The 12165-nt window shown below is 34.5% G+C and overlaps 1 protein-coding gene across 6 annotated transcripts in view; it reads right to left on the minus strand.

Annotated features, from left to right (window-relative positions):
• PTPN4 (protein tyrosine phosphatase non-receptor type 4) overlaps positions 1-12165 on the minus strand; it is a 152453-nt gene that overhangs the window by 84248 nt on the left and 56040 nt on the right. For all 6 annotated transcript variants that reach the window (XR_012506948.1, XM_074363510.1, XM_074363508.1 and 3 more), the window contains one exon: positions 8077-8184. Coding sequence is in view for 5 of the 6 variants with exons in the window: in XM_074363510.1 (XP_074219611.1) it covers positions 8077-8184 (108 nt within the window). In the remaining variant the exon portion in view is untranslated. The remainder of the gene's footprint in view (positions 1-8076; positions 8185-12165) is intronic.

The following is a 12165-nucleotide window of genomic DNA, read 5'->3' on the forward strand; positions in this document are numbered from 1 at the left end:
TAGGCATGGAGTATCAGTATTTTTTTTAGGATTTCCAAAAGATTTGGAAGTATAGTCATGTTTCAATGAATGACCATTTACCCCTTTGTTTCCTATAATAACTTATAAAAATATCTGAAAACAATATCCAAGTAAAATATTCAATTCTCTCTCTCTTCTCTCTCTCTCTCACACATGCAAGACACAAAACATAAGTCCTTCATCATGGCTCTCTCAATCCTACTCTCTCCTCTGCAGAGGTAACTACATTCACATATTAGTAATGCTGTCATATATTGACATACTGCACATTACATTTTATTTTAAATTTTATTTATTTACTTATTTTTGAGAATTTAATTAACTAATTATTTACTTAATGTATTTTCTGGTCTTCTATGTTGGCACAAATACTTCGGTCTTTTTAATGGATGTATAGTTTACCTTTGTATGGATGTCTCATTTTTATTAAACTATTCTCCTATGGATGAGTATTTCAGCTTTTTCTATTACTATTTCCTATTACACATAATGCTGCAAGAGAAATCCTTGCATAAAGCAAAACTTAAATTTTGATTCATGCTGCCAATCTGCCTTCCAAAAGACTTTTTCATTTTACACTCTCACCAACAGTGTTTGAGAATCCAGTTTTCCCTGAACCTTTGCCAGAAATAGTTATTATGAATCTTTACATTTCTGCTACTGTAGCATGCAAAAATGCTATCTCATAATTTTATCTGGCCTATCTCTGATTTACTAGTGTAGCTGAACATCTTGTTATGTTTGTCATTCATACTTTCTATTCATGCCATCTTCTCATTTTTCTATTGGGTTATCTGACTTTTATTTATTATTTGTAGAAGCTCTTTTACATATCCCAGATTTTAACAATCTATTAAATACGTTAAGCATTTTCCTCCAGTTAGTGGCTTGTATTTTAATTTTCTTCAGTGTCTCTCATTGTACACTGTAAATGTTACGTAGTGAAATGTCAATATTTCCTCTATAAATGTTTGGACTATTCTCATCTAGGATGATCATACCAAGCGAGTACTATTATAAAATGTTATTTCAGATTTTTATTTAACACTTTTATATTACTATTTTACATTTAAATTTACACTGGAATTTATTCTTGTATATGGTATCAATTAGGACTCTAACGCATTTTTTTCCAGCTTCAACCAATTGTTCTAACACCTTTCCTGATCTGAAACGTCACTATTATTTTTTTTTTTAAAGTTACCATATAGATAAAAATATACTCTTGGACTGTTTCTTCTACCCCATTTGTTTATGTTGATACTAATACCACACAATTTTAAATACTATACCATATCATAGATAGATAGATAGATAGATAGATAGATAGATAGATAGATAGATAGATAGATAGATAGATAGAGATAGACAGATAATCTGTTAGGGCAAGTTGTTTATATTTTATGTATTTTTATCCAGATTTTCTTCCAGATGAACTTGAGGATCTCAGTATCAACTTCAGTCACTCCACCCCAAAAATTCAGTTCAGATTCTAATTAGCAATTGCACTGAATTTACCAATGAAATTGGTAACACTGAGTCTTTTTCATCCTGAACATGTTATTCCTCCATTTATTCATGTCTTCTATTATATCTTCCTCTAGAAGACTTGACACCCCTCATGTCAAAAGTTTATTCATAGACATTCAAATAGATAAAGGTTTTTAAAAGAAAACTTATTTAATTTGCTATTTTGTTGCATTATGTTCCCTAATTGATGCATAGAAATGTATTGATATTTGTTTGTTGAGCTTTAAGTCCTACTAGCCATAAAAAGTTTTCCAAATGATTCATTTGGACTCTCAAGGCAGATTAATTGTATCAGTAAGAAAACATGAGTTCTCTCCACCTTCACCCCAAACATGAAAACACATTTTTTAAAATTTTATTCATTTTTTAAATGGAGGTTCTGGGGACTGAACCCAAGACCTTGTATATGCTAAGCACGTGCTCTACCACTGAGCTATTCCCTCCCCTCCACCAACATACAAACATATTTATTCGAGAGGGGAGCTGTACCTGCTACCTTCTGTAACTAAAGAAAGAGAAGGAAGGAGGGGGCTAAGCAGCCTAGTTGTTTCAAATAGTTTCTCAGTTGATCATTTTTATAAACTGTACTGCATTACCCTTATAACTCCCCTGCCTCTACAATATTCCTCTCCTACATCCTTTTTTGGGTGGGGTTTCTTCTGTTTGAGTCTTCTACCAATCTGTGTCAGCACTGAATCTTCTAAGAAGTCCTTAAACTTTGTCTGCTCATGGCACTCATTTTTATTCTGTGTGTATATACAATATTTGACATTGGGAAGCAACAAAAAGCAGGCAGAAGAAGTAAGATCTAAGTCTACTCTTGAAAAACAGAAAAATTGCAATGGGTAAGATTTATACATTTGCAGTTTTTTGCCTGAGGGCAATCCCACATCCTGCACAAGGCAGAGGGTAGCCTTACAAATATGAGGTGTCAGTGGACAGAGTAAAGGCAGGAGTGGCAAAGCACCCAGAAAATTGAAGAGGAAATCCTGAAAGGGGGGAAGCAGCAGAAGTAATTAACTCTAAAATCTGTATATAAAAGCCACCTTAACTCTGGCTGACACTTAAACATTTGCATGCTCAGGAAGAACCCAAAGCCTCAGGAAAAAAGCAGTTGAAAACTCAAAGAAATGAGTAGAGGTAACTGTTCACCCAAAGGGAAACAGTATGGACTGCAGGTCCAGCCAGACTGCACTCATTTTTAATACACTGTCCCACTTGGGACAAACATGTACAGGTTGTCCCTATCACTTCTACAATCAAGCTATTTCTATCACCCTAAGATATTCCCTGTGCCCCTTTGCAATCAGTCCCTCAAACCCCCAGGCAACCACTGACTGGCTTTCAGTCACTATGTATCAGTTTTGCTTGTTCTACAATTTAATATAAACGGAATAGTAAAGTATATCATATAGTGTTTCATTATACAAAAACATAATTATTTTTCATCCATTCGCTTATTGATGGATGTTAAAGTTAATTCAGGTATGAGTTATTATGAATAAAGCTACTATGATCATTTGTGTACAAGGTTTCATATGTGTTTCCATTTCTTTTGGATAAACACCCAAAAGTGGAGTTGCTTAGAGGTGTATATTAATAATTTTATAAGAAATTGCCAAACTATACTTTCCAAAGTGGTTGTATCTTTTTGAAGTTCTACTAGCAATTCTTAATAGTTGCTCTACATCTTTGCCAAAACTTAGTTTTATATGTTTTTAACTTTTCATCTATTGTAGTGAATGTGTAGTGATATTGTGGTTTTTACTTTACATTTCCCTGACATAACCTGTAAATGTTTAGCCCTTTATCAGAGCAAGAATGTTCCTTTCTTTTCTAAGTTTATGAATGGGTGTTGGATTTTATTCTATGCAAAGTATACCTCTTTATACTGATTTTTGAAAAACCCCATAAGCTAGTATCACACTTGATGGTGAAACACCGAATACTTTCCTAAGACAGACAACAAGTCTAGTTAGTCTGCTCCCATCACTTCTATTTAGCATTGCCCTGGTAGTCTCAGCTATGTAATAAAGAATGAAAAAATAGTGGGGGGGGAGGGGGGGAAGAATAAAGACTGGGAAGGAAGAACTAAAACTGTCCCTATTCACATATGACATGATTTGTACAGAAAATCCTAAGGAATCAATGAAAAAAACTACCAGAAGTGACAAGTGAATTTAGCAAGGTCTTAAGATACAAGGTTAATGTAGAATCCATTGTATATCCTGGTTTATCAGGAATACAAAGTTGGTTTAAAATTTTTAAGTGAATGTAATTTACCATATGTTTACATGACAATCTATGTAGAAAATCCTAGGGAATTTACAAAAAATGACTAGAATTAATTAATAGGAAGGTTGTATAATACAAAATAAACTGTATTTCTATATGCCAGCAATAAACACTTGGTACCTGAAAAAGAAAACCAACAATACCATGTGGATGGTTCGTCTATCTACCAAGATGCCAAAGACAGAATTTGAGATATATTAAATTCTTTGAATTCATTCTCTCCCCATGAACCTACTCTGCCTTAATCAAATCAGCAAGTCCTGTTGACTTTATCTCCTAAATATTTTGAGCACTTACTCACCACCCACAGCCAATCTAGTGACTTCACTATCACAACAATCTCCCACCTGTCTCTAGTTTGCAATTTTGCCACTGGCTATTCCGTAACCAGGGTGATATGACTAAAATACAAGTTTCATGTTACTTGTGTAAATAAATTCTTAGGCCAGTATTAATTAAAAGCACTTGATGATCTGTTGCACTACTCAACTCATCTTTGACTCATCTGCTCTTCCTAGTCTATACTCCATTGACAGGAATTAAGGTTTTTTTTTTCTTTTTCAGTTCCTCAAATGCAACAGTCCTCTCTCTTCACTCTAGAACTTCACATGTTACTGCTTCTCTCTGAAATACTTCTCTGCTCATGCTAAAACATGGCTTGTCAAAATACCAGTCATCCTCTATGTGACTTCTATATTTCCTCAAATCTGATAAAGGAATCCAAGAAGTCTGAGTTATGTAAAATTCATCTTCAAATGATAGACCAAGCTATTCTTATCGAATTATTTCCTACATTAGTAGTCTTAATTAACAGCCTATTGGGTTAGAGGAGTGATTTTCAAAATGTGGTTCCTTAGACTAGCAGCATTAGCATTATAGGGGGATTTGTTTGAAATGCAAATTACTGAACTCCACACCAGACTTTCTGAATCAGAAACTCCAGGCATAGGGCCCAAAAATCTGTAATTTAAGAACTTCAGGTGATTCTGATGTAAATTCAAGTTTGAAAGCCTACAAGGTTAGGGGATATGGAAACAGAAGTAAACCAGTACAATATTTTAACCACAGCACAAACTATAAGAAGGATGAAACTGCAGAAAGAATAAGTCAACAGTAATCGATAATCTACTCTTTGTCCCACTGAATGGCACTGTAACTCACTCTGGGGACCAAAAAAAAGCAAACATACTACTCATGATGCACATGAGTAATACAATGTCAAGGCTCTGATGACTATCATGCTGATAAAGGCTGCTAAGGGACAGCCACCTTTAAGTGCTTATAAAATTAAATTATGGATAATGAATTACAATCATGTTACTCATTATTTTGTTCACTCATTCAATACACATTTAGTGAATACTACTACTACATAAGACATTCTAAGAGCTAAAACTATGATAAACAGGTTTTAAAAGAAAGGAGAATAAATTTCAAAAAGTCAAAGCTTTTCTTCAAGTAAATTTGTTTGTTGCACTGGAACTAATTGCCAAGGAAGATTCCAAAGCAAGGAACAGTCAACTATGATTGTGTGTTTGTTATGTATAAATCTACAATAAAATGCTAGGTGCTTTTTTAGTTTATCAATTATAAATCCAATTAAATTAACTTCTGTATCTATGTGCCTACGACAATATTAATTCTGATCCTCTAAAACTAATATATATCATATACATAAAATATATATTCAACATACACATTTACACATACTATACATATGTATATATAACATAGATTAAGCTTTAAGATGGAAAAACTCTGAACTAATAAGAATTGACAAGGATTAATTCTTTAGGAATATTACCAAATTCCTTTTGATCACTGTGGCAATTTTATTGCATTATTATCTCCTCTCCTCTAGATGTTCTTTTTTGTAAGTCCTGTGTGTCTATGTTATTATCTCTTGGGAAACAACACTTTGTCATAGAGTCAGATAGGTATGAATTTAAATCCTTTCTCAGCTATTTAATTACCTATGTAATTAAACAAGTTTTGTAAGCCCCAGTTTTTCATCTTTAAGAGAATTTTAATGATACTTTCATAAAATTATTGTAAGAATTTGGTTTACTAAGAAGCACAATAGATTTTTCATAAATGTTATTCCCTTTCTCCTTTCTCTTTTTAGAAATGGCATCTTTTTCTCTCAGTCCATTAATTATCCTCAAATTCTTGATAAGTTTCATACTGACTATCAGAAATGGGACAATAATTACATTTGTATTCTAAAGGTCCTTCCTTAGACATGTTTTAGTATTTCACAGATTGTTCTGAATGTTTAAATACTGAAGTTGTAGTGCTGTGGAAGGGACTTGCAGGGGAAGTTAGGAGATCCAAGTCTAGTCCCATTAATGCCACCAAGTAGATTGGGTTTTATCTCCTTGGATTGTGGTAATTTCTTATAAAAAATAAAGGTAGTAGACAAAATAATCTCTTAGGCTTCTTTTGCATCTTTAAAATTATATTTGGGGAGAAGAATTATTTTGGATCATTAGCAATTGTTCCTTTGGACCTGGGAATGTATCTTATTTGGGAAGGAATGCTCAAGACAGAAAAGTAAAACAAAGTAAGAAAAAAGTAGTAAATAACAAAAAGATCAGCCCAGCTCAAAATACCTCTGCTTCCTCACATTTATCCTGCTGTAACTGTTTTAGAGTAGAAATGCCTTCTTATATACAAATTTATGTGATAAGAATTTTTATTTCTTGTAATATATGTGATCTCAATATTAGTCCTTCTAGAAGACTTTCTCAAGAATGATCGTTTTTCATACTCATGGGAGTAACTATGGTGATAAGTAGCTGGTCTCTTTATCCTTTGCTGTCTTGTCACTTCTCCAATCAATCTAAAGACTGGCTTATATCAAGAGGATCTGACCTATAAGTGTCAGCAAGATAAACTAAGAATTATTTATTTTTTAAATCTCAATATTGCACATAGTGATGTGCAGCAGACACCTTTCAGGTATTTGTCTGGTTAACAATTCACCTTCCTGTGAAAGGTTGCATGACACTCATTTCTACTTACTTCCATTTTCACATGTGTTTATTTATTGAGAAATAACACGATTCCTCTAGACCCTTGGAACAGCTCAAGTCATCTGGTGAAGTCATGATAGTATGAGGAAAGTTTGTTTTTATTTCAGTTCAGTACAAAAGGATTTATTTTCACTAAGACTAGCAGGCCCTTGCTTTATTTTATCCACATCATCCTAGTAGTTTTTCACACAAAATCAGTAAGTAACACCAAGAAAAGTAATATTTAACATTTCATATTTACTTCCCACTAACCATTTATTCAGACACATAGGATCCTAACCATTAGAGAAAAGGAGAGCAAGAACAAGAGATAGAGAGAAGCCCCACTTTTCTCATAAGAGTTATTTTTATTTTCAATAGCCATTCTTTAACAAAGCCTTAGAAACTGATTTCTAAAGCACTGATTCAGAGAACCATTTCTTCAGCCTCCCAGTTTTTCTCAACTACACAAAATGCTTCCTTTGAAATACTCATTCTCCTTTACTACTTAAAAGGATATCAATTCTTTTGTGAAAAATCCTGACTGTATAACCATATAAATTTACAAAGAATTCACTACTTGTTATTCATCACATGCTATCTTTTATTTCTACGATGTGATTTTTTCCAATAAAAAGAACCATTATTACATTTACTGAGGAATTAGTTAACAGTCTAAGGAACTTAATAATTAATGCCCAAGAATTGTAGACCTCGATGTTTAATCTCTATCTCATTTGGAAGGGTCTCCTTTAAATCTTCCTAACTGGAAAAGTTATAATTTAATAAATTATGAAATTTGGTTAGAAACAGCTTGCCATGAATGCCACAAAAAACTAATTTCATCTTAATTCAGGCTAAAGATTCCAAGTACATTAATATTTTAAAATATTTTAAATATTTACTTCAATATTTTAATATTAACATTTTAAACTTTATGCCCAATGTTCTCTCCAAGAAGCATGAATTAGATTTACCTGTCAGTTGTCTGAGACATACAGAAAAAGAAACTGACATAATTATGAAAACCTTAAGTAAATAACCTAACAGATTAAAACATCAGGAAAATGAGGTTCAAAGACAAACGAATTACCACTAATCATTTAAATTAATTTTTTTTTAAATCACGAAATCAGTGAACATTATAAATCAGAATGGACTTATTATGAAGAGAGAAAAACTGAAATGACAATGACAGACAACAGCTTAAACTCACTGGGTTATCTGTGGAATCATCAGCCAACTGTAAGCCAAAATAGTCACGCTCAGTCAAATCAAGATGCTTGAAGACTATATCCAACAGAACTTGCCCCTGATCTTGTTTCTGGAAGAAAAATAAAAGGAAATTGAACTGATAGGCAATATACTTTCAGATTTTTAAACACTTGGACTTTTTTCCTATTTTGGTAAGTCAGCAACTGTTTCCATATAAATGACTTTGTTGAGTATAAACACTCCACATGTTACATAGTACTTTAAAAAGTCTGACTTTTAGGCAAACTGGTTCAAAGAGTACATAGTAAAGATAAACATACAGGAAAACCTCTGATTGAAAATGCCTTCTGCTTTCAAGCTATTATCATGGTATTTTTGTAATTTCACATTGTTGCCACATTAAACTAATGTATATATCCGTATCATTTGTCTTACTGTTTTTATTATCTTTAAATTATGACTACAAAGTGACATATTTGACTAAATACAATTTAAAATTTGTGTGTGTGAAATAAATAATGTCACATAAAGGGAAACATAAACAGTGAAAATTATTTGTAGCAAACTGATAATTATTTTAATTATAAAACTATACAGAGAATTTTAGAAAAATATATCATCTTAACCTCACACTAATTTTATCATGTAGGCATTATTTATTATCCTACTGCTTTAGTAAGAGTAATTATAACTTCCCTAAGTCCCATAGCTACTAAGTTGTGGTACAAAGGGAATGACTAGATAATTCTCTAAAAAGAAATGTAACTAATAAATAAAACATGGAGAAACTATTAACATGTACAGCAGTAAAAGAAATCAAAGTGGAAAACTATAATGACATGTTATGAGCAAATAACAATCCAAAAAATAAAATCCAATGAGTAAGATAAAAAAAATACGTAATGCTGCTCACATTGTAGGTAATCATAAGCTGTTGGGAAAGCACTTTGGAAATATTACACAAGGGCAGTAACAATAATGACTACTTTTGGCACCCTAACCTGAGTGAAAAATAAAATTCAATATTGGGAGAAATAGCTATTCATACCAATATGTTCACTGCAGTATTACTTATATGAGACAAGTATTAGGAAAACAAGTTAGTAAATAATGGTGTATTTTACAACTAAGTTTTTCTCTCATTAGTTATAGAAGTTTGGTAGCTTTAGCTACTAGTTAGAACCAAAACTCAGAGCTGAAACGGTAAGGACATATATTTTTTTCATACAGTGGAAAGTAGAGAGAACAGATTCTAGAGTTGGCTAGTTCAGCAGATGTGAGATGTAATCAGGTGCCAGGTTTCTTTCCATCATTCTTATCTGCATTCCTGGTGTTGGCTGCATTTGTAAGCGGTTAGTAAGATGATCATAGCAATTTCAAAATTCATATCAATACATGACAATGTTCAAAAGAACAACCTTCCACGCAAGGTTAACTTACAAAGAGCTTCCTTGCATGTTTCAGTGGGTCAAATAGCTATTTGCAAAACTCATCAATGGCAGGAAATATGTGTTTCAAACAGTGCTTCAAAATGATGGTCACCATCTGAATAATCTGTGAAAATTTTTTTGTCTTGATGCAACTCACCTCCTCCACCCTTCTCCCATTCTCATTAAATTGGCCCAGGATGGAGAGCAAACATTAGTCTTTTTAAAATGCTACTAAGGTAAGCCTAATATTGTTCTAGAGACAAGATGGAATAGATGAATTTCTCCCTAATACTTCCAGCTAAGTTAAACAAACAACAACAAAACAAATTAAAAATGCTTTTAAACTCTGAAAGGTAAAAGAATGTAGCAGCCTAGCTAGAGAACTCCATGAGCTTTCTTTCCATTTCTTTTTACTGAGGTAAAATTCATAGAATATAAAATTAACCATTTTAAAGTGTGCAATTCAGTTGCACTTAGTACATTCACAATATCTTGCAATCATCAGTTCTACCTAGTCGCAAAATACTTTCATCACACCAAAAGAATACTATATCTATTGCCCCAGGCCGTGACAACCACTCATTTGCTCCCTGTCTCTATGGAAATACCTATTCTGAATATGACCTTCTGTATCTGGCTCTGCTCACATAGCATACTGTTCTCAAGGTTCAATGCTGTACCATGTATCCACATTTAATTCCTTTTTATGGTTAAATAATATTCCATTATACGGATATATCACAATTTGTTTATTAGTTGAAGGACATTTGCACTGTTTCTACCTTTTGGGTACTGTGAACAAGCACTAGGGTACAAGTATCTGAGTATCTGCTTTTAGTTCTTTTAGGTACGTACATAGAACAGGAATCGATGGATCATATAGTAATTCTGTTTAACTTTTTGAGGAACCACCAAACTCCTTTCTACAGCAGCTATACCATTTACATTTCCAACAGCAAGGTATGAAGGCTATCATTTTTCCACATCCTTGCAACATTTGTTATTTTCTATTCTTTTGATTAAAGCATCCCAGTGGGGACTGGGAAGATTTCCAGTCAACATGGTAAAGCAGTAGGACTATGAGCTCGCCTCCTCTCACAATCACAGCAAAACCACAAATGACTGATAAACAACCACTGATTAAAAAACGACAGGAACCTATCAAAAAAAGACCCTCTTCAAATGGCAACATAAAGAGGGAAGCAGAGCAGGACAGTACAATGAGCACACTTGTGATATAATTGGGTCCCAATACCCTCCCAGGGTGGATGACCCACAAGCTGGAGAAAAATTATATTGCAGAGGCCGTCCCATGGGAGTGAGAGCTCTGAGCCCCACGTCAGGCTCCCCAGCCTGGGGGGTCAAGCACTGGCAGGAGCCCCCAGAGCGTTTGGTTTTAAAGGCCAGAGGGGCTTAATTGCAGGAGCTCCAGAGGACTGAAGGAAACAGAGACTTCATTCTCTTAAGGAGTGCACATAGAATCTCATGTGCTCCAGGACCAAGGGCAAACAGTGATTTCATAGGAACCTAGGCCATGCCTGCCTGCTGGTTTTGGAAGGTCTCCTGGGGAAAAGGAGGGCAGCTGGACATAAAAGCTGGTGGAAGACATTCAGGGAGTATTCATCTACATGAGCTTTCCTGGAGGCTGACATCTTGCTTAAGTCATTACTGCCAAGACCTGGCCCCACCCAAAAGCTTGTAGGCTTAAATTCTGGGATACCTCAGACCAAACAATATACTGGGTGGGAACACAGCCCCACCCATCAGCAGACTTCCTGAGCCCACAGATGCTTCTAGACATGCCCCTGAGCACCAGAGGGCCAGGAACTAGCTCAATCACCAATGGGCAGGCACCAACCCCTACCACCAGGAAACCTGCACAAGCCTCTAGCCCAGCCTCACCCACCAGGGGGCAGACACCAGAATTAAGAAAACAATGATCCCACAGTCTATGGAAAGAGTCTGCAAACACAGGCCAGAATCTACCCTGTGCCTAGCTGGACCTTGGCCTTTGGGTGGCAAGAGGGGAGTACACTGCTGGGATGCACAGGACGTCTCACACAGAGGAACACTTCTCTGTATGTAACATAACTAACCCACATAAAAATACAAATAGAAATTTAGACAAAATGGGGCCACCGAGAAATATGTTACAGGCAAAGGTACAAGATAAAATCATGGAAGAAGAATTAAGTAATGAGGAGATAGGCAAGCTACCTGAGAAACAGTTTGGAGTAATGATTGTGAAGATGATCAGAGAACTTGGGAGGAGAATAGATGCACAGAGTAAGAGGTTAGAAGTTTTTAGCAAAGAGTTAGAAAATATAAAAACAACCAGAGTTGAAGAATACAATTACTGAAATGAATAATACACTAGAAGGAACCAAGAGCAGACTAAATGAGGCAGAAGAATGGATCAGTAATCTAGAAGACAGAGTAATGGAAATTGCTACTGCAAAACAGAAAAAAGAAAAAAGGATGAAAAGAAATAAGGATAGTCTAAGAGACCTCTGGGACAACATGAAGCACACCAATATTAGTGTTATGGGGTCCCAGAAAGAGAAGAGAGAGAGAAGGGACCTGAGAAAATATTCCAAAAGATAATAACTGAAAACTTTCCTAACTTGGGAAAGAAAACAGTACAGAGTCCCATACAGGAT

This window comes from Camelus bactrianus, chromosome 5, assembly GCF_048773025.1.
Source record: "Camelus bactrianus isolate YW-2024 breed Bactrian camel chromosome 5, ASM4877302v1, whole genome shotgun sequence".
Taxonomy (NCBI): domain Eukaryota; kingdom Metazoa; phylum Chordata; class Mammalia; order Artiodactyla; family Camelidae; genus Camelus; species Camelus bactrianus.